Below are 24,073 nucleotides of genomic sequence, written 5' to 3' on the forward strand. Positions count from 1 at the left end.
AGTGATGTCAAATTAGGAGTAAACCTAAAAGTCCTTCCTTTTTTTTCTGTGTTTCTTGGTTTTTATAATCTCAGAAATACACATCCAGTCTTTGCCAATATGTGCTTCTGAGATTATGATAAATAGAAACAAAACGGTACTTGATTGTTTTGGCTGACTCTGACCAATTTTGCAAGTACTTGCATTTCCATCTTGTTGGTCTGTCTGTTGCTCGCCTACTTTCTTCTACATTTCTGTAAAATCTTTGTGTTTCCTAACCCTGTTTAGTTTTTAACTGCATTAGCAGTATTGCTGATATCAACAGGGCACATAAAGCTCAATCAAGGTTATATTACAGACAAATTGTTCCCTTCTATGGGAAAAGTGCAGAGAAAGATCAATATTAAAACTTGGTTTGTGGAAAACCCAGGGCATTATCTACTGTTTCAGGAGGATAAATGGAAGAATGGAAGGCCTAAAGAACATAAGCTTCCCTGTAATTGCATCAAGTGTGAGGATCTGAAGGGAATCTTGATTCCTAATGCAAAGATACAGATGCTTAGCTTCTGCAGTACCCTTTTCAAGGCATGCCTCTGCTTTGCAATGTATAAGATTTAGTGGATGCTCAGCTGCTTTCAGGTTGAGTATTAGTTTTGCTTCAAAACACACCAGCCTGGACTCAGAAGTTAGTGTTGTTTTAAGCAAACTGTAGCATGGCATGAACAATTCATATATAAAGATAGGTGCTGCTTTCAGAATGAGGGTGCAGAGGCTAAGTATTGAGCACAAGCACAAACGGCAATTCTACATGACAGTAGATTAAACCAGTGTATTAAAACTACTGGTTACTTGCTTTTCTTGGGATTTTTTCCCCCTGTCTGGGGTGAAAAATCTTGCTGGCAGTAAGGATGGAGTAAAATCTGGATAAATAAGAGGTCCTCTGATTCATTTGCATCTTATTTGTCATCCCAGGACTTTGAGATGCTGTATCTCATGAAATTTCCCTAGAGATCAAACACAAAAAACCATAATTCCCAAGGATTTCTTGTTCCCAGACAAGAGCTGGTCTGGGTTCTTAATGCATTATTCAGCAAAAAAAAAAAAAGGCAGTGTAAACAAGTGAGTGAATTTGTCCTGTCAAGTCTGCAATAATAAAAAAAGCACAAGAATAAGTTTTTTTTTCTTTTTGGTTTTCTATGAAAGAGCATCAGACAAGCCAATTGCTCATTTTACATTCAGAATGAAACTGCATTTGCAAGAGCTTGATTGCTCACTGATATGGATGGAGAGAACTACTCATGTGGTTGCTAATCTTTCTGTCACTGCTCATATCCCAAATGTCTTTCCCTCTGTTTCATAATGAAATAAAGAAAGACTACTTACCTGAAACACACCTCCAAAGCAATGTTACACCTTGAAGAGATAATGATTATATTTACCAGTTAGGTTGTATCATGTGATGTTTATATTACTTTTATATATATATATATATATTTATATATATATATATATATATATATATATGTATGTAAAATCTTCAGGCTGGATACTTTGCATATAATCCCCACAGGCATATAACAAAGGAAAGGGGAATAAGAACATATAAAGTGATTTTCCCTTTTCTGATGTCTGCAAAATAATACATAAAACCGGGAGGAAAAAAGGAATTAAGTAATTTCCCTTCAGAGAATTGTGTGAATGTTTCAATGCACTGAGCAATGCCAACAACAGTTAACCTACAGTATGTAGAGTCTGACCCTGGTTTGTAAAATACAGCCCAGATCAATGAAACATTGCCTATTTTCAGCTTACTCTTAGTGCTGACAATGCAGGTGAGACTTACCCACTCAATTCAGAGATAGTCACATTTTTGAAAGAGCTGAGTCCCATATTTTTGATCTTCTTCAACTTGTAGAAACCTGTTTACTAACTTTCTTCTTTTGTATTATCTCTCTGTTACACGTTGCTTCAACAAAGCACCAGATTAGTATCCTAATTCTGCTGTCAAATGAACAATTTCACACAAATTAAGACAGAGAAGACATATTATATGCCTTTTTCTCCTAAACTGGTGGAAATAAGGTTTGTGCAAGCTACATCTTCTGTTGCACAACTGAACACCTTTTCAACATGAAATAATTACATATATCTAAAGCCTTGTAGCGCTGATTTTTTGCAGTCAAAAAGAAGTTACATAAACAACTTCTTCAAGGAGAGTATATTCCTACTTCAAGGAGACTTGTCATTTACATGGTGAAATAAACCCAGGCCTACTATGGAATCATAGTTTCATGACTCTTGGTTTCTTGGCAATGAAATCTAGGCTTGATATATAAAGAAATACAGGAAATATCTCAAGCAGAGAAATATAGAGCTGAACTCCACTTTTCATACATTGGATAGACAGACACATTGGAGCTCCAGGCCGCATGCTTTGTAGTTTTATTTACACCTGTGTCTGTAGCTGTATCCTTGGGCACGATAATGATGATAGCAAACAACTTCACAGCAAGCAGCTTCACCTGACTTTCAGGTACCTGAAATCTCCAGATTTCAGCCAGGCAACTAAGCTCCCTATGTGATGCCCAGGGAATACTAGTTGTGAATGAGAATACACCATGCCAAACACTCAGTGAGCAATGATATAAGTTAGTCTTCATAAAGCACTGTAGAAAATAATCTTAATTATCTGTTTCTGTTGAAGGAATGTATATAAAATAGAAGTCACAGCCCAGAGTCTTCTTCAAGATTTACTTGACTCTTTTGGAAAAGGAAGAAAATGGTATACCAATATTTGAAATGATTTGCAGACCATCTGGGGGTTTGTATACCAATCCAAGGCAGGGGTCTTGGGTTCTTGGCTCTTCACCACTCTTGAAGATTTTCAAATTCATATTTTGAAACACTAGTACACAGCATGGGACAGGGAGTCTCGGGATCCCCTGTTCATTTTTGCTCAGACCCTTTAGCTCTCACTCCATTCCCAGCTTCCCAGCTCAGAAACCTTCCTTTTGCAGGCTACAAATGATCTTTTTTTTTTTCCTGTGGCTCAGACTAAGCTTATATTCATCTCAGAGTTGGCTGATTCAGCTAGGATCTTCTGCTTTCAACTAAAGAACTAACTTACAGCTAGTGTCATCAATATCAGCCTCAGATAATGCACATTCTTGCATATTTTACTTTTGCATATCCTCTAATTTTAACTTTTCTTTGGGAAGGTCATCTATGTGATACCTTTCCCACACTGAGTGCATCTTCCTGAAAATCTCCCAAATCATGAGCCCCAAAAGCATGTTCCTGTTTTTTTCACTGTAGTCATTAATTAATACATTAAACGAGGCTTATATATAAGTGACACTTTTTTGCATCTTTCTTCACTGCCTTTTCTTCTGATTCATTGCACATATACTTTTCTATCCTCTATCTTTTTTTTACATTATCAAAGAAACATCATAACAGTATCATATTCATATGCATCCAGTGTCAAAAATTTATATTCTTCCTTTAGGAAGGAATCAGATATCAAAGAGAACTATGAGCTTTGTATACTATGATCTGCCTTTGATAAATCCATGTTATATTTTATGCCTTCACTGTTCCTTTCTAATCTCTGTGCCTTTAAATATTCTATCCTTCAAGACATGGTCTAATTAGGAAAAAAATCACCAAAGCACCTTAGTATCAAGTACTTCAATACTGTTTTTTTGCTTCCTTTTATTATTCACACATTTATTTCTACAAATTACTGTGAATAAACTTCTTTTTTAAAAATACTCATGCCACATGTAAGATGTTAAAAATACTTACTAAACACTGTTGTTCTTTTTTATTATTGTTGTTGTTATTATTATTACTGTCACTATTAAAACTCTTCTTATTTTCAATATTAAATATTTAGAAAAATATTTGAGGCCAGTTTTGTTTAATACCTTCATCAATGACCTGGACAGGGGAAAGGAATGCATCCTTTGTAAGTTCACAGGTGATACCAAGTTGAGCAGGAGTCTTGACCTGCTGGAGCATGGGGATGCCCTGCAGAGAGCATAGGCATGCTGGATTGCTGGAATGAAGACAACAGCACGAGGTTCAACAAGGTGAAGCGATGTGTCTTTTACTTGGATCACAACAAGCCCAGACAGAAGTACTGGCTGAGGGCAGAGTGGTTGGAAAGCTGCCTGGCAGAAAAGGGCCTGGGGGTGCTGGTCAGCAGTGGCTGAACACGAGCCAGCTGTGCCCAGGTGGCCAAGAAGGCCGATGGCATCCTGGCCTGCATCAGAAATGGTGTGACCAGCAGGACAGGGCAGGGATTGTCACCCTGTACTCAGCACTCATGAGGCCACACCTTGAATTGTGTGCTCAGTTCTGGGCCCCCTCACTGCGAAAAGGACATTGACATGCTGGAGCATGTTCAGGGAAAGGCAGTGGAGCTGATGAAGGGTCTGGAGCATCCTGTGAAAAGCCACTAAGGGAGCTGGGGGTGTTTAGTCTCACTCAGGTGAGACCTTACCACTCTCTACAACCTGCTGAAAGGAAGGCGCAGCCAGGTAGGCGTCAGCTCCTTTCCCAGACAGTCAGAGACAGGAAAGAAGGAAATGGCCTCAAATTGTGTAAGGGGGATTTAGACTGGATATTAAGAATAATTTATTGACTGAAAGAGTAGTCAGTGTAATTGACTTTGTAGGAAATCATGGAGTGACCATACCTGAAAGAATTTAGGGGCCATGTAGATGTGGCAGTTGTGAACATGATTTAATAGCATAGATGTCAGTACTGAGGTAAAGGTTGGACATGAACATCTTAGAGGCCTTTTTGTACCTTAAAGATTCTATGATTCTGTGTATAAATTAATTTTCCAGACCCTGTATTTATTTTCTCTGTTGGGAGGCACAATACAAAGAGTCTTTATGATGGAAAAAATAAAATTCTTGGCTATGAAATGAGAAGGGCTACCAAGAAACATTTTCACAAACCCAGAAAGAAAGCTGTCCCCAGGATTTTCACAGCACCCTTTCAGGTGAAAAACCTGAATGGTCCGAGAGTAGCAGCCAAAGAACTCTCTGTGTAGCCATGTGTCTTGTTGCAACATTCGAATATAGATTCACAACAGTGCTAAAGACATGAATTCTTCTGTAGGTGCATGGAGCCATGTCTGCTCTGGTTTGTGTTCTGTGTATTGCCTGAGAAAAAAAAATGTTTTAAATCCTAAATGTAGTCATTAGTGTAGGTGCAATAAGTGTAGTTGCAATAAGCAGTAAAATGAGCCATACACAGATGGCTTCTGTCCCCTCCCCTTTTAACAAATACAGCCTGAAAGAAAATTTGCAGCTTTGCACTAAGACAAACTGTGCTATCCTGACCCTAGTGGAAAATAACAAACCAAAACAAGAAACCCAAAACATTGTTAAGACTAGTAGTTAACGCTACTCTTATTTCTGAAAATCAATTTTTACTCTATGTCATACCTACTATATAGAGATATATGATTTAAAAAATACATGTAACAATTTAAGGTGGATATGATAATTATTTTTTCTTTAAAAATGGCTTAAAAACATTGCAAATATCACTATTAGTGTACCTAGCATTATGTGTTTCTGTTCATTTATTTTTGATTTATATTTGTCTTTGAGCATTTCTGCTCTCTGCAGTCTCTGCAGACAATTACAGCAGTGTTTTTCTGCAGGGCTGGGAATAGTACTGGGAAGATTTTACGTGATAATGAAAGAATTCTATTGCATTAAAAAGACACATTCTCCAGCTGCATTATACGACTAGATGCTGTAAAGAGAAACCTGTAATACCAATACAACTGCAGCAGGTGGCACTGGAAGGAGGGTTAACCAAGGCCATGATGCAGATGAGGGGACCAAGAAAACTAAGCAGAAAAAATATGAACATAAACGTTTAAAATTTTTATCCTTATTTCCAGTCTCCTGAAATATAGTTGCAGTATCACTGTTACTTGGATAGTAAATGTGAGCTTGATGGAGCTGAGCTAGTGAAGGGTGAGGTGAAGAAGTAAGTGAATAGCTAATTTCTAATTTGGTTGATGTCTTTGAATGAGGAATTTACTGGGAGGGAATAAAACAAATATTCTCAGTCAGCCAGTATGTGTTCCATAGATTTTTCATACTTCTATTTTTGTGCTTTGCAACCAAATTATTATTTTGTTGTTATTAAATAATATATAGTGAACAACTGTGATACACTGAAAACAATTGTCCTGTAAAGTGGATTTTGTACCAGAGCAGGAGAAAGTGCTTATAACTGTCCTTTTTAAAGTTATAATAAAAGTGATATATATTTATTTATTTATAATAAATAAAGTTATATAAAAGCAATCTGCTTATTAATTGTAAGCCATTTAAAATTGGTTTACAATTTATAAGCTGATTGCAATAATACCAGGACTATGGTTAGTGTGAATTTAAAAGTGTTTCTTCTTTATAGACAAAATGTCACAGTGTAAATAATTTAAAGAGGAATAATTTAGTTTCCGTCTGCTAGAAAAAGGACTTCACTAGAAGGTCCTTTATTTGTAAATGAAGGCAGGCAATACCCAGATCAACTAATTCAAGTTTTGAACAACTAAACTTTGCAGATGTTTTATCTGTAAGGATTATTTTGTAAGAAGATACAATTCTTCTGGGGAATTTGCAGTCTTTCTAAATAGAATATATGAAGATCAATTGGAAAAGATTCTCTATAAAATCAAGTGGTCATAATGTTGCATTTCAAAGGCAAATAAAATGAATAAGCTTTTTGGTGTTTGGGGGAAATTTCAAAAGAAAGATATGAGAAGAAAAACAAAACAGAGTGGGGGAAATTTAAAAATTACAATAGGAAAATAGGCTTGTAAGAAACAGAGAGACTTGTATGAGTTCCAGAAAGAGGAGCTCAGAAGTTAGTGAAAAATCTGGATGCTGTAAGGAAGAGAAATGGCAAACGAGATGCTGGCATACAGAGATATGATTATGTGAGCAGAAATATTTCACGGATGCAGGAGAAAGATACGATGCAGAAGAAAAGAGGAGGTTGCAATATTCTCTGTGAGTCAAGCTATGTTATTTTATGCACTTTACCAGTGCCAGATACCATAGAGCCATCTTTGGATAAATAGATGATTATCTTGATATTCCAGATACATACTGTATAGACTTCTGTAATTCTAGCTGTCCAAACAGAAACATATGTACATGTTTTGGCATACCATTTTATTCTAAGACTGGCTTTTCCAAAATTATAAAAGTACATTATATCCATGTGTATATTTGCATGCAATACAGTCCAAAAAAAAAAAAAAAAAAAAAAGGAAAATTCTATGACCTTTGTCTGTTAGATGTTCATTTTTTATGACTATAAGCTATTTTAGAAAACAAATATTTACCCACAATGGAATTGGCATTTTTACTGAATTTGCATTACATTACCAGAATAATAATTCTTTCTTATTCAAAGCCCTGGGGATCTTAGAGCTAATCCTAAAGAACATCACTACATTGAAAGTCCTTGCCAAGATTTTATGTGATATTTGTCCTATTTTTAAGCATGAAATTTTGTCTAGCTGCAGAGTCAAGGACCATCTCATGGGATATTCTTTAGAGATGGGATGCAGCACATGGAACATTTTAATACTCATATTAATTTAGTTAGAAGGTCAATATTAACTCAAGGAACTATATAGCAAAGAAATCGAGCTTCTGGACAGTGACTCTGTGGTTGTATTAAACTCTGGAAACAGAATGTAGAATTTATAGGTTGATTTAGGAGAGCTGGAAGGCAGGTTATGATTCACATAATCTTTAATACAGTTTCTTCACGCATTTTTGTTCAAATAAAAGTTGACATGGAGAAGTGGAAGGCCAGCTGCATAATAGCTTGTTAACTTCACTTGAAACTTTCTACCCAATATAGCAATTTAGAAATGGGCCTTTTTGTCTCAATCATGCTGATTTGCTACTTTTGAAAGGATATAACAAAAACTTGCCTTCTAAGTTTTTTTTTTTTTTTTAGTTGTTTCGGCTGAGCTGAAATACATTTTTGCAAAACCTAACACAGTTTGGCTTTGGTAGCATAAAACCAGAACACATTTTACTCTTTACTTGTGTAGATGAATAAGAATATCCTTCAGCGGACAAGGTAATGGATTTAAATAATCAACAAAAATTCAGAAGCTAAGGGAGCTTAATTCATGTTTTGTCTCTATCCCACAGTTATTCTTGACACCAAACAGTTCTACATAGCAATTTGCAGAAAAGTCTGTAGTTTCTGCAACGCAGAAGAGGGAACACTCAGTAACATTATACCTTGTGTCTAACCCACAGACAGCAGTATCACTTAGGATGAATAATCCCGTTGGTACACAGGAGCTGGTAGATAGCTCAAATGAAGTAGGAATACAAAATTTGGACCACTAGACTAAATATGCAAATGCTGAGTCTGCTTTTGATATATATCACAGTCATAACGCATGCAGGTTCATACTGTCATTGTAATTTCTGCCAAAACATAGGCAGTGCATACAGCATGAACACTGCAGAAGCAGCAGTGATGGGGCCATTGATGTGGTCCTTTAATGCAGCTTTTACCCTCACTAATGTCATGAGTTTGCTAATACGCAGTCATATTTCTCACACTTGAGAAATAATGTTAGCATATACAGTAACTCAGACCGTTTCACAAAAAAAGCAAAGCAAACTCAAGCAAACAAACAGAAAACCAAACAAAACCCCCCAAAAAACCATACACTTTTAAATTATAGTTTGAATGTAATGACTTAAAATTCCTCTGAAGTTCTTTCTCAAATGAAGCTATTTCCCAAACACAAGGAATAGGAGGGTTTACTTCCTATACTTTGTGAAAGTATAGGAAGTAAAATGCTCTATGTGGCATTTGGGGGCAAAAGTATTTTGGGAAAGACAGGTGCAATCATACGTTTATATTATGTTTATGTGTTTACTCTTAAGAGTTGAGAATATAACTCTTTAATGCCAGCATTAATAAAGCCCTGCAGGGACAGTGGTGGTGCCTTTTCCCGAGGGGCAGCCAATCACTCGCTCCTCAAGCGAAGGCAGCAAACCGCTTTCCTTTTAAGAGAGCAGAACTCGCAACTTGTACAAAAAAAAAAAAAAAAAAAAAAAAAAAAAAAAAAAAAAAAATTAAGAAAGGAATAAAAATCGCTAGGCGGGGGAAAGGCTGGGCAGCGCGCAGAGGCAGCGGCGGCGCAGGGGCGCAGGGGCGCAGGGCAGGCGGAGCGCCCAGCGCCGCCCCGGGGCCGCCGCCGGGGGTGTCCGCGCCGCGCGGAGCCGCAGCGGCAGCAGCGCCGAGCGCAGCCGGCAGCGCCGAGCGGAGCCGGCAGCGCCGAGCGGAGCCGGCTGCCGGCAAAGCCCCGGTGCCTCTGTGGCACTGCTGGGGGCGAGGTTCTCGCTCTCTCGCTGCTGCTCCTCCCGGCTTGCTGCTGCGAGACCGAGAAGCAGATGCGGAGGTGAGCGTGCGTGCGGCAGGAGATGCGGAGCGCGCTTGGCTGAGGTGCAAGACCCCTGGGAAGCGCTGCGAGAAGAGGCGGGGAGAGGCAGTGGGAAGGAGGCAGGAGCAGAACTGAAGTACAGCGCAGCTGTTTCCGAGTACTCTGGTTCTTTTGGGTGCCTCAATGATTGTGAACATGGATTCTGTCACTGAAATCTTCTTGAAGCTGCTCTTTCTCCTGTCTGTTCATCGCCAGCACATGGCAGTGGCAGGGAATAAATGTAAGTATTGCATATGCTTTAAAACTCAATCCAGAGTGTGTTGAAAACTTCTGGATTTTTTTTTTTTTTTGCATTACAATAAATATAATTTTTGAGATGAACATTTATGCTTTGAAATCATGACATCAAGCTGCTAGCCTAAAAATTTTCTAAAACTCTTCTATAGATTTTTGTCATGAGTCTGTGTACAGAATGTTGTTTATAAAGCTTACTGTATAAGAGTATCTGAAAGCAGCATTTTCTAAGGGATGCATGTTCAGATGTATTTTAATTTTGTTTTCTCTTTTGAAGTGCAGTATTTTCCAAGGAATTGTGTCTTATGTGGAAATTACTGGCAGACTTCTATTGTGCAATGTTTCTATTGTGTAGTGGATTTTAGCATTTGGAAATTTTGAAAGCTGGTATCTGCATATCCTGGATTAAGCTGGCACTCAACTTGAATGGCAATCACAGTGCAGTTCAAAAGCAGTAGAAATGTAACAAGGAAAAATGTGGGTAGCAAGGCTCTAAGGTCTCTGCATTGATTGCTTAGGGAGTATTGTTCATGCATGACTACAGAAGAGAATGCTAACAGTTGCAATAGAAAGTTTTTTGTTTGGTTGTTTTTTGTTTTTTGGTTTTTTTTTAATGAGTTAACCCATAGAGTGGTATCACAGAATAAAGACTGTGATTACATTTTTAAGGACAATCTGCTCTCTAGGAGGCAAATCATATATACATAGATGAAAGATAGATACACATACACACACACATATATATGTGTACCTGAAAAAATTCTGTTTCCGGTATTGATTTAAACTAATTACCTTTAAATAAAAAAGGAAAAAACTTATTAAGAAATTAATTTTCAGGGCTTTTATAATTCAGTAATAGAACTGAGTTATTTTTGTTCCATTTGATTCAGCTTCAACAAGCTGGAGGATTTCATTTTGTGTTCTGTGGTAGTGCAGTAGCCTAAATGCCAGATGCTCATAACCTGAATTGAACATATTTTCTCCCCTTCCTGTTAAGGCACTGGTTGTGCATCACAGGAATGGGAAGGGCTGAAGTAATGCTTCTGTGGGAAGAAAGTGCATGCCAAAGCAATGAGGAATGTTCAGGAACAACCTTATAGCCCAGTGGCAGGGGACAGCTCCCTAGAAACATTTGAGCAATGGCAGAGAAGTTTGAAGTGCTCAGTAGATCTATAGCCTAGGGTTTTGCATATGGATGGTTTGTAAACTAAACATGCTCCCATGAGCCAGACATTCACACTGCAGCACCAAAATGATCTTGTGCTGTCATTCAGTAATGATATCTCATTTGATACTCAAGTGCATAGTGTAGCCCTAAACATGAATACTAAGTTCCTCATGTTAAACACCCTGCTGCAATCCAGTCACAGCTTTAATTCTCTTCATCATTCTGCATTGTACAGTTTATGAATACATCCATTTTCACAAGACCATGATAATTGAATTGCACATTAATAGCATTTGGCACTATGCACGAAACTAAATCAGTTCCTTACAGGGAGGCATATTAAAACCATTGCAAAGAAAAGCTTGCATCACACAGCAAAGCAGTAAAGCACTAGAGGTCACTCTTACAATCTCGGAAGCAAGGTTTGAGGAAGAGGCTCAAGCTTCTTTCCAATATAGAATTCTGAAGGATGAAACAAATCAAGTATAAAATACATTCACTACCTATTCACTTTCTCAGCTACATCTCAAAAACAGGGCAAAATCCTATGTCAAATGGTTGAATTGAATAACAGAGTTTTTCCTGTATATGCTACTATTTTTAAATGCAAAGTATTTTTATTTAGGAATAAATCCTAACTACTATGTCAAAACACTGATCTGAATTGAAAATACAAGAACTCTGCCCGTGCTACAGGCAGGTTACATTATTATGGGAAAAATAAATTAAATTATTTAAAATAAACAATGAACACTAACCTATGGAGAAAACTTGGCCAGCATAAAGCATATTGTTTATTTTTAACATCTAATGTGAAAAAAAAATCCCTATATATATTATTTTGGAAGTGAACATTTCTGTAGAAGAGGTAGTTTGTTTTAGAAGTGACAGTTTACATCTTAAGTATTATGGTACAAATTTTGTTACCATATTACAATTCAAAAAAATTACCTTAGGAGAAAAGGTTTTTCATAATTACTTATTATGGTAGATCCATGCATGAGCCATTATCTACTTACTTGAACTTTACTCCTTTTTTCTTGTAGTGTTAACCAGGAATTGAAATCTTTTTCAGTAGGTGCTTCTACTATTGGCATTAATGTACTTAAACCCATTTACAAAATCAGGTAAAGTTTGAATGTCTTGAATGAATTTTGATGGCTAGATTTTTCAGTAGGCTGCCAATCATCAAACACAATAGGACGAGGTTTTAATTTTCCTTCTATATTAATATTTTTTCTCATTTTAATTTTATGGTTCTTTCTGTAGTATTAGATCCTGAATACTTAAGTTTTGCTTTGCCTTTAAGGTCAGCGCCCAGTAAGAAAAGACAAAATCAAAGACCTTTAAAAGTCATTTTGAAGTGTTATTGGTAATATTACTAAGTCAGTAGTCCGAAGAAAATTTCCTAGATCAAAAATTGATGTGTTTAAAATTATTTCTGTCTTAAAAATTTGCAATATTCCTCTTTTGAATAAAATGATTCTGAATTTCTTAGGTTTTGGGAGCTAACATTTTTAATATTTTAAATATTTTAAATTTTCTTTTAAAATATGAAATTTTATTTCTAGGGTCTTATTTTGTTTGTTTCCCCCAAAAATGAACAGTGACACTTCCAAGCAAGAGAAGTAATAATTGATGCTGAAATTCCAAATATTTTAAAAGTTTTGTAGTAGTGCTGCTTAGAGCTTTCCTATACTTTCCTTTTCCCAAAGAATTGAGCTTCCAATGTAGTTGAAAGAAGTTTGAAGTGCACAGCCTTAGTAAGTAACCGTATAAGGTCAAGTGTGAGTTTTAAATGAAAGATTAAAGCAAGTACTGCTGTAAGTTTTTTCCACTAGAGCTATGAGACATCTTTATTTTATTAGTAACTGTCTCTACTGTTGTAAATCAGCAAGTTACTAAATCATCACTTGAGAACCTGCCAGAAATTGGTACTCCAGTAAGAGCAGGGGCTTTTTTTTTAAACTCTTTAAAACTGAAGTGTTGCAGAAAACATAATTAAACCCTCTATACACATCAAGTCAGCTGTGACTAAAAATTATTACAGGAAATTGTTGCAGTGAATGGAAATAAAGAGGAATTGGGGAGTTTCCATGCAAATTTTCACTTCTGCATACCTATTTCTCTGTGTAAAACCTCCCCAGTTTTACAAAAGCTTTTATGAATTCAGATTTTCACATGTATATTATGATGATCACAATTTCTATAAACACATAAACATTTCTTCTTCTTCTTCTTCTTCTTCTTCTTCTTCTTCTTCTTCTTCTTCTTCTTCTTCATCTTCTTCTTCTTCTTCTGGCTGCTGCTACTACTACTACTACTACTACTACTGTTATTATGACTGCTGCTGATTTTATTTTATATAACAGGAATTTCTTGTTAATGCTAGATTAGAGAACCTCTCTAATGATGACAGAGAATGACTATTAATGAAACTGAAGTTTTCAGAGGGCTGAGTAAATACATATCTTGATTATAACATCAGATGCAAGTCATTGTAGAAGTATTACCCCGGGAAGGGATTACTTTCTACAAGGAAAACACTGTACATTAGTTTTGAAATTATTGTCATTCTGATGTTAATCATTGGTACCAAAAGTTCCATAGAATAACTGACAATTTTATGGAACTGCACTGAAATTATGCTGCAGTGCTGTTTATCAAAAAACAATTTAATTTAAAATGTAATTCTTTTACTGTTAGTTTGTGGTTGATGTGAACTGAAGGGGAGGAGAAAGTAGTCCCTTCCTTAATTTTCTTTTAACCTCATTAATATTTATTTTCTGTTTATTATCATCTATCTCTGCTATGAGAGAGCAATGGAGACCTCATCAGCGATCTGGCCAGCTCTGGGCAATTATTTATGTGAAAAAAACATTACAGTCTCTGGTATAGTTCACATGTTGTTTGTACAATAACATCAAAAATTGCATCAACAAGTCTTCTAAACTAATACCAGAAGAAAAATCTATATATTTTTTTTAGACTTTAAAGGCTTAGAATTCACAGAAAAGCCTTGGATTGATTACGCTGAGTATAATCATTAATTCACATCCCATTGCTCTAGGCTTTAAAATTCCCATGAATACACTGGTGACTAAGCCCTGTCAGAAGGTTGGCTGGAGCAAACTTGGTCATGATTGCAGGAGTCATGATTGAAAAAAAGTGAGAGACAATTAATGACATTCTCAAAGTATGATAGAATCAACCACAAGCAGAAAATGCAGTAGGATATGTGTTAATTATTTATTACATCTGCTGCCCGGGTTAGACAATACTGTATTTTGATTAAATACCAGTCAGAAGTTCTAGAGGAAGCACTAACTGCTTCATGTTTCATAACTATTCAGTCATGGCCATTCTGCTTGCTTTCTTTCTTATGTAAGAGTACATGAGCCTACATCTGTATTCACCCACAAGAAAGACAACATTTGACTGAGATGATTTTCTGAAATCTCACAAAATAATGAGTGCTTCTGTCACTGTATATGAGGAACAAAGATCAAGTTTAATATTCTTTCCAGGCATTTCTCTGTTGCATTAGAAAAAAAATCCACAAATAGATAATTTGTCATATATTTATAGGTCTGTGTTGTTTTAAACCCAGCCATCAACCAAACTCAGCGTAGCTGCTCAGTGATTCCCCCACCAGCACGTAAAGATGAGGAAAGGTAAAAGATAGAAAACTTGTGGATTGAGAAAAGTTGAACTTGATGATCCTCATAGGTCTTTTCCAGCTCAGAATGTTCTGAAATTCTCTAATTCTGTGCATAGAAAAAGCAGAAATCACATACACCGGCAAAGAAAAACAAGGAATTCTTCCTCCACTTCCCATGGGCAGGTAGGTGTTCAGCCATCTCCCGGAGAGCAGAGCCCCTTCACATAACAGTGGCTTGGGAAGACAAATGATATTATTTCAAATGTCACCCCCAGCTCCTTCCTCCCCCTTCCCCCAGTTTTACATGCTGAACGTGCCATGTAGTCTGGAGCATCACTTTGGTCAGTTTGGGTCCCCTGTCCTGGCTGTGTCTCCCCTCAGCATTCCATGCTTTCTCAACTTCCTTGCCATCGAGGCAGTGCAAGAAGCAGAAAAGATTTTAGCTCTTTGTGAGCCCTGCTCGGAAATAACAAAAATGTTGTTTTCAGCACAAATCCAAAACACAGCCTCATACCAGCCACTGTGAAGGAAATTAACTCTACCCCAGCCAAAACCAGCACAATATCTCATATGATATACTTGCTGGTGCTCTGTCTACTGATTCATCTTCTGAAAAAACTTCAACAATCTCACCTTCTAACAAGTTTAGCTGAGAAAAATAGGCCAGATATTCCCCGCCGCATCCCTTCTCAATCCTGCTACCTCCCCACTCCAACAAGCAAATCAAAGAACAATTGAACAGTCAAGAAGCATTAAACCTTTCAAATATTTCTTTTCTTTCCCCCCCCAGATAAACCTGTGCTTTTTTGCTGCTTGTAGATCTAAGAGTTTAGCGTGCCGTATCACACAGGATTGTGGGAAAGTTAGAACTGCTTCTCAGTACTTTTAATGTTTAATGTTCGCTGCTCTCAACTAACAAGGTGATAACAGAGGTGGGAGCTGTGAGAGCCATCACTAATTCAAAGGGCTTTCCTTCCTAGAGCACTCCAGGCAGTTTTTTAAAAACAGTGAAGAAATAACAAGTACTAAAATTAATCATGTCTGTGTCTGTCACTGACTCCAGAAACATACATTATTTTTAAGATGTTTCTGAAGTAAAATTTAAAATTTGCTTTTCTCTCTGAGTTTTCAGTTGTTTTATGAAGTGGAATGGCAAAGTAAAAATAGTGAAAACATTGATTATGATGACTTTCTGTACAATTGCTTGTGTTTTGCACTGTTAAGTGTTCAGTTAAATTGATCTGGTAGTTGTTAGGTATAAAATTTCTTTGTAACTTATAATTTTGGCAGTCAGGGCCTACATGTGACTTCTAGATTAAAAATTGAAGAAGAGGTGTCTTTCTCAGTATACTGATATATATTAGATCAATATCATTCCAACAAAGGCTGTCTTTCTAAGTTTAAGAAATAACAAACAACATATAGGAGAAATAGCATGCTGTCAAGACCAAAATGTTTTGCTCTATTTGTTTGTAAAAAATGATGCATCTTTACTGCTAGGGTTTAGCTAACAGTGGTTTGCTGAAATTTTACCTCTGCAAAGTTTTGTATCTCCATATTTTATCATTCTTATTTATTTGTCCTGTGTTTGTGTTCTATATATGTGAGAGTATCCCGTTACAAGCTAATGTTATACTCTATGGAATATAGAATACTCTGTACCTCATCAATTACCAGTTGAAGCTGAGGCCAGTAACCTTTCATTAAATCTGTGAAACACAGTGGAGGATTGGTGTCCAATTCTTTTGCTTTTCAAAAGAAAGCCTTAAGTGTTTACTACAAATTGGTTTACTATTTTTTAGTAACCAAAATATTGTGTGGACCTGAGGTAATATCTATACTGTCTGCAATCTACTTAATGAGCATTTTTAGTGCAATAATTTGAAAAGTGATTGAAATTCTGGAAACTTCATTTTAAGTAGATTAAAGTTAAGAACAGAATTGTTATTTAAATATCATACTCACTTAATAAGCAAGTAAAGAAAAGTGTCTCTAGGGTCTTAAGTCTCCAAGGATAGAGAAAAAGCATTAATTAGGAAATCTATCCATCTGAGTAGTGGGTCTAATAACTTTTCATTAAGTAGATCTTGTTATTTAGTTGTGCTCAAGAATAAGTTATTTCTTGTTCCTTGCTGTTAGAGTGACTATTTGTTTCTATGATATTATTTAAGCAATTAAAATGTTTGCATATGGGGTCTTAAGGGAAAAGTAGATTAGAAACAGCATGCTGGAATATTTGAATTTATTTTTATTACTTAATATAATTTTTTTTCCAGCCAACAGCTGAAGAAGGTCTTTCACTTTTTCAGATGTTCCTCTATCCTCTTCTAAATCTAAGTAGAAAGTGTTTTCAGAATGTTAGTTGTTTCTAAAAATACGATTTTATAATTTTTCTGATTATATTTAATATTTGCTGCAAAAAATCTTCATATGTATTTACTTGATCTCTTTAGAGTTATTGTGAAAGAATATAGAAAATATAGAAAACCTTTATAGAAAATTCTAAGGAATAAACCAAATATAACCATAAAATACATGGTTAAACAGGGTGCAAGAAATATTATTACTCAGATGCCATATAACCTGATAAACTTCACCTGGAGAGAAAACAGAATATCTTGTTATTGAAGAAGGCCTGAAGCAGAGGTTTTCAACAAGACAGCAAGAGTAAAACCTTTTGAGAGGAGCATGCACTATAAAAGTGATGTTCTAGACAAACCGAGTTGCATACAGTGAAGCCCAAAACACTGATTTGAGTTCACCTGCTGAATTCTGCTGTATCCTGAGTTATATTAGGCTGGATGTGCTCAATATGGATATTCTATAATAAACTGAAAAAATTAAGGGGGGGAGGGACAAAGTTGGTTTCTTTAGTATTACTAATTATGGTAGAAGTCAGATGATGTGTATGGAATACTAATAAGAAAATACCAATTTGAAGCTCAAAGACTTTTGGAATTAGAAATGAAACTAGATGAGCAGAAGAAGGGAGAACTTCATTGTTTCATTTATTTGCAAATATTACTTACTTTTGAGAGATATGATTAACCTCTGCCTTCTGCAGAGATGAAAATTGGAATTTATCTCTCTGAAATGAAAAATCTGAAACTTAGATATTTGCATCTAAGCTAGCTAAGTCCCTTTTTAGTTATATTAAAGAAAAAAAGTATATATTGCATGAAGAAGTCATGGTAAAGATGGAAGATGGAAATCACATTCAAAGGTGATTTGCAGTATAAAAGTGCAACTTGGGTCTCACTACTGATTGTGACTAAGTAACTATCTGTATGCTTTGTAGACATCAACACAAGATGAAATGCATTCCAGTTCTGTCAAAATATCCTACTGTATATAAGTGTTAGAAAAAAAGTATACCAATCTCTATTGATTGTCTTGTACAGTAATCACCAGTAATCATTCATATTTGCTGTTAAGACTCCCTAAGTCTCCCTTTTTTGTGTTTGATAACAAAGGATCTCCTTTGTTTCCCAGGGGTTAAGGCTGCTGCCATTGCTCCACCTAGACAAAACACAGTGACTAAGTGAGGAGCTGGAAATGTCCTACCAGTGAGACTGTCTTTCATTCCTGAAAGTGTGAAATAGGTATTTTGACCATACACAATGTTCTGGAAAGTGCAATCTCATTAAATTAAATAAGCTGAAACTGACTGTTCTATCCACCTGAGACAGTCTGATCTTTCCACCCCTTTGATAAAGCATGATTAAAGCTCCATTTTAACCCCAGTCTTGTCAAAACTGTAGGTTTTTTTTTTTTTCTTCTAAAGAAAGCATAGAGTGAAAATGACTCTATTATGAAAAAAAAAAAAAAAAACCCACCAGAATCTTACAGCATTTCTATTCATAAAACAATAATAAAACTATAATAAAAACACAACAATAATAAAAATAAAAATAAAAATATCCTGGTACATTTGTGGTTACTTTAAAACCTTTCTGCCATCCAGACTGACTGTTATTTAGATTTGGAAGCTTTAAGTCAGTAAACTGTGGCTCTCACTATAATTTCCAGCCAATGACAGGAAGCCTATCTGCTATGCAGTAGTCTAGTTTGTAGTAGTTTTGTAATCACAGTGAGATTTACTTACCCTTCTTTTTTTAGAAGAATAAGCAATCTTTAGTAATTGGTTTGTTTGGCATTTTTTTTTGTGTGTGTGTGGCGGGGGAGAGTTGGTTTTGTTTCAATTAAAAATAGTACTGAATCTCATCCTTATTCTTTATAACTAAAGCTCCTAGGGAAATCAATGGCAGTTTTGCGTAAATAAATATTGAATAAAAGCTTTAGAAAGAATGAGATGAATATTCATGCAACAGTAATATGCTGCATAGTTTGAATATAACTGGACTCTTTATTTCCTTTCTAAGTATCAGTCCTTTCGTTATGCCTTGTTTGGAGGACTCAGATACACAACTGTATAACAAACAAGAATTACTCATTTGTCCTGCTTGGCAAAACATAAATATGAGAAGAAAAGGCATTTAGAATTTTAGCTACTTCCTGTGGTTGGGGATTTTCTATGCCTGTAGCAAAAAACTGCTGCTGTTTTTCTGAGCCAACTTTTTTAAAAAAACTATCAAGATGATTGATTTTAATTTTCAAGGGTGAAATAGCCCTTAAAACTAAATTCTTTCAGGACTATCTGGATGCAATGGAGCACACTGATGATTGCTGAGCTCTGCCCTGAAATTGATAAAGTATGTTGCAGTAAACTCTTAGTTTTATCACCCTGAGTGTGGAGGTTTTAGGGCTGTTTTTCAAGTTGCACCATGCCAGCAGGCTCTGGAGCTCCACCATACCTGTCAACAGTTAAATTTCTGTTTTCAAGCAAGGTCTGTTTCAGAGACTACTTCTCTAAAGAATGGACATGTTCTCCAGTAATTAACACTGAGAACAAACCAGCCTCCTGGAGAAAGGAGGGAGTATCATAAAACTTGTTTTCAAGTACTAACCCATAATTTTACTCCTAACATATTTGTTCTTATGCAAAACATATTTGTAAACAAATATGTATGCCACTGAATATGTTTTACTCCCTGCAAAACAGAACAGAACCATGGTGCTTTGTAATCTCATTTCCTGGTGTACTTTGGAAGATCTAGATACCAGCGATCAGCCTGGCACGAGAAGACTATGACAGGGTTTTTGTCAGGGCACAGTTCAGTAAAAATGTTATTTGTCAAGTAAAATAAAATCAGAAGGAATTCAGTAAAAGATAAATCAGCTATCAAACCTTTGTTAGGTTTTGACAGACCCACTGTTACTCTAAGAGACTGACTATTGCTTTTATATTTAGGTAAAATTTGCAGTGCACATAAAAATAATTAAGTGTAAAACTCTCACCTTGACACAGGTAACAGGTTAAACATGGCTGTAGAATTCTCCTGAAGAATCCTTTCAGTTATGATAGGTAATGTGTAAGTTTTTTTAATGGAATATCACTTTAACATCTACTCCTCATATATTAATGTGTTTGGGGTATGATGACTATTTTTTCATCTTTTTTTCTCAAGGGCTCAAAAAACTCCATCTCTACTCAACTGGTTTTGACTTTTGTGAACAGTCATTACCTCATGGATCATACTTATGCTGTATACCTGTGCTTTACTGTGTTCTGAATCATTCTCTGTGGACAGGAAAATAAAGAATTTAAGAGACAGAGACTGGGGAAAAGGAAGATTGATGTGCAAGTACCTGTATATACATTTCTGTACTGTATGGAATGAAGTGTTATTTTCAAACCCTTTGCAAATTGTCTGCATCTCTTTGCCAGTTTGCTCCTTGTAGCCCAGCACTAGTAGATATACAGTCAGACTGCCTCAAATTTAGAGTGATGGGTGAGTGATGGATTCACAGCTATACTGAACTTTATCTCTTTTATATTTAGGAAACTGCAGTAGAAAACAAGCTTTTTTTTCATGTGTCATGCTGGGGCAAGGTGGGAGGGCGGGTGGAGGTGGGGAATCTACCACGGCAAATAAGTCTTTTCTTGTATCTCTGCAGTGACTACATAGAAATTTGACCATATTCTGCTTCTTGGGAAGGATGGTAGTATATTCTCTCTAGATATTCTACACAAGGACAGATTGAGAAATTCTAACAGAATTCTCTCATCTAACTCTCAAATCTAGTAAAGTGTATATGTGTGATGGAGGTTCCGAAGAGAGTAGTCTCTGTTTTGATGTTTCTAATATATTTTCATAATGTCTCAGTGGAAGTGTTTCTAAGATAATGCCGCAGGTATTGAAAATGTATGTTGAGTAGAATCGAATTATGTCAAGTTTCAGCGCATGGCTGTGCATGCTTGATTACAGATTTAAAGATATTATTAGAAAAAACTACCAGTGCTATGAATATGATGTTCATATTTACAAGTTAGCTTTTATAGTTACATATATCCTTATCTTGTTGAATGCTTTAATGCCATCTCAATAGATTAGGTTTTTTAAAGGGAGATTCATTCATCTTTCACACCTGAATTTTTGTTCATATGTTATCATTCACTGATGTCATAGATATTTAATTATTTATATTATTTTTGTGGCTTTAACTAATGTAGAAGTACATTTGGGAAATATCCCAGACTGGACATGTGTCCTTTTCTCAGTAATTCACAATGGATAAATGTAACAAATTTAACCTTAAACCAAGAAGATCCAGGAAGAATTTTTAACATTTCTGTCATCCTTCCTACCCTGTCTCTTGCCTGTAAAGAGCTATGTGTAGAGAAAGTGGTGATGAAGATAGTGTTCTGCTGACTGTGGAGCCCTACTGCTAAAAATATGTTAGAACCACTTTTGTGGTAATGGACAATTTCAGTCAGAAAATCAGGTCATTTTTGGTACAAAATCTTTTTCAGACTAGAACATTCTAAATTATTGGATATTTCTTAAACTGTTATTTTTCATAAAACATAACCAGGTAAATAAGTGGTAAATAGCAGTGATAATCACTTAGTGTATTACCTTCTTAGAGTATAAATAGTGGTCTATTTTATAGTATCTTTTAATATCTGCCTAAAAATATTTGACAGATATTATCTTGATCTGCTTAAATTTATTCCAAGCAAATAGTTCATTGTCACTTTTCCAGCAATTAATCTATCATCAGTGAGAGAAGAAATACTATACCAGGTCAATATTATCAGTATTAGAATATGGAATTTTTATGAAAGAAGAATTGTGTTCTTCCTGCAGACTAAACAGAAATTTTATTTTCAAAGATTAACTGCACAACTCAGAAGAAAATAAAATATTTTTTAAAATAGTGAGTGATCTTCTGCTTAAACTACTGTTGGGGAATTTTTATTTTATCTGTCAAGGCATGTAAAACACATGCTCATGCTTAAAAAAAAAAATAAATATATATATATATATATATATATATATATATATATATAATGCAATTATAAAATGACACAGTGAGTAGAATCACACCTCAATAAATGGTTTAAAAACAAATCTGCATAGATGCTTCTTGACAGATGAGGCACTAATCACTTCCCCTGTACCAGCCCTGTGAGTGGTCACACCCATGCTTGAGATCAGGCTTTCTCCCAGTACTGCTGCCAAAATTTGGACTTTGCTGGTATTCCTGGATTACCATTAAATGACTATAGGGAGCCATGTATTTGGCAACCTTGCTCCTAGACTCATTAATCCCTTCTGAGACATTCTTGCCCTCTATAACATATTATTTCTCAATCACAGATTTACTACTCAAGAACAGTTAGAATTTGACTTTGCCATTTCCACCCTTCTACTTATGTAGCTTTGTATATCACTACTTTTTTTATTGTAGTTGAGAAGTCTGATTTTTAGGCTTTTAAACATTAAAATAGAATTTGTATCCAATTTAACACACAATAAAATGTGTGAATTTGTTGACTGTGGACAGGTGCCCATGTCTTAGTCTATTATGTTTGCAAACAGTATTAAAATTGAGGAATGATGCCTTGCCCAGATTTTTTTAGGACTTGAAAATTCATTCATTTACTCTAGAAATATTTATACTTCTTACACTTCCACTTTTGTGTGGGATTTTTTTCTTTGTTTTTTCTTTTTTTTTTTTTTTCGTGTGTGTATGTGTATGTTTTAAAATTGACTCAGTTTTACAGTGGTGGAGTTTGCTGTAGTATGAAATAACATCACATGATCAGTCAAAACAAAGGTTTATGGAACTAGACTGTAAGGGACATTCTTATTTCATAAATTCCTTCAACTCCTTTTTGCAGGCATTAGAAATTCAGATGCTTGATTGTTTCACCTTGGCCTCATTTGTTTCCCTGTCAAATTTTCAACCGTTGGAATTATCTCTATTTCTAACACATTATTTGTCTGCCACAATAGGCCTTGGCCACTCTGCTTATTACTGTTTCTTACTATTAGTGAGAAATGTGCAGTTTTCATAGGGATATGAGTAGATTGGTCCTTTGAACTTGGAAGTCATGCATATATTTGAATATTTGAAGCAACAACTCATAAAGGAAAGAAGAGCCTAATAGTCACTACATATGTGTACTGCTGACAGTCCATCTGTAACATATCATCTCTGTGCTGGCAAATGGGCTTACTCACAAGAGTTGGTTGTGCATGTCAGCACTGAACACATGGTATTGCTATTTGTGTAGTTTTAATGTTGGGTTTTGGTACTGTGCACCCCCTGTGTAGCTTCAGTATTCAAACAGTTACAAAAAATGAAGTCTTTCCAATTAATTTTTGAAGAATTAATCTATCTACTTGTGGAAGGGAATAAAACAACTTCATGGGTTATCTCGCTGAAGGCATGATATATCTGTGTGTGGCTCTAAAATTTTGTGTCTGAGTCCCATTCTGGGCTCCCAGTCCATCCTTGTTCGAGAAAAGATTTTAATCGGAACCCAGCTAGCATCAGCACTTTTAAAAGAGCAAGAATATATGGCCCGATTTTTCCATTGTTTTGAGTCTAACAACAATGGTGCATCTTAGCTATTTTTTGGTTTTACTTTGAGAATTTACTTTATTGCTGGGAAACTTCAGGTGACATTGATTGTATTGTCAGGTAACTCAAAATCTGGGGAAAAGAAAACCACAAAAGCAGCAAACCACTAAGAAAGAACTTTTTATAATTTAATTGTCATGAGCTAACCTTCATAAAATTTTTTATACATGATATGAATGAATTCTTTAGGGTGGCAAGATAGCACTTGTAACTGTATTCACAAAGCTATATGTAAATAATTACTTCACAAACCAGTGGGGATTTTGTTACTTTTTTTATAATTGTGATTTTAAAATTTATTTTAATGAAGTTGCTAACATACATTAGGGGGTTTTTTATGTGCTTCCCACTGCAGAGCTCTCTTAGACCTTTCTTTTTTGCTCAGTTTTAATATGGTTTTCCTATTCATGTTTATGTGATTATATTCACATTTGTGAATTTAACACAGGACAAGCAATTGAATTGCAGATAGTGATGCAGACCCTGCCTAAGGGTGATCAGGAAAATATCT

General features: G+C 35.6%; 1 protein-coding gene across 1 annotated transcript in view; it reads left to right on the forward strand.

The window, feature by feature from the left end:
- The first annotated feature begins 9,320 nt into the window (after nt 1-9,320).
- CNTNAP4 (contactin associated protein family member 4) overlaps nt 9,321-24,073 on the forward strand; it is a 203,894-nt gene continuing 189,141 nt past the window's right edge. The window contains exon 1 of the mRNA XM_031507421.2: nt 9,321-9,725. Coding sequence (XP_031363281.1) covers nt 9,629-9,725 — 97 coding nt within the window. The 5' untranslated portion in view covers nt 9,321-9,628. The remainder of the gene's footprint in view (nt 9,726-24,073) is intronic.

The sequence above is a fragment of the Lonchura striata genome, chromosome Z (assembly GCF_046129695.1).
Source record: "Lonchura striata isolate bLonStr1 chromosome Z, bLonStr1.mat, whole genome shotgun sequence".
Taxonomy (NCBI): Eukaryota; Metazoa; Chordata; class Aves; order Passeriformes; family Estrildidae; genus Lonchura; species Lonchura striata.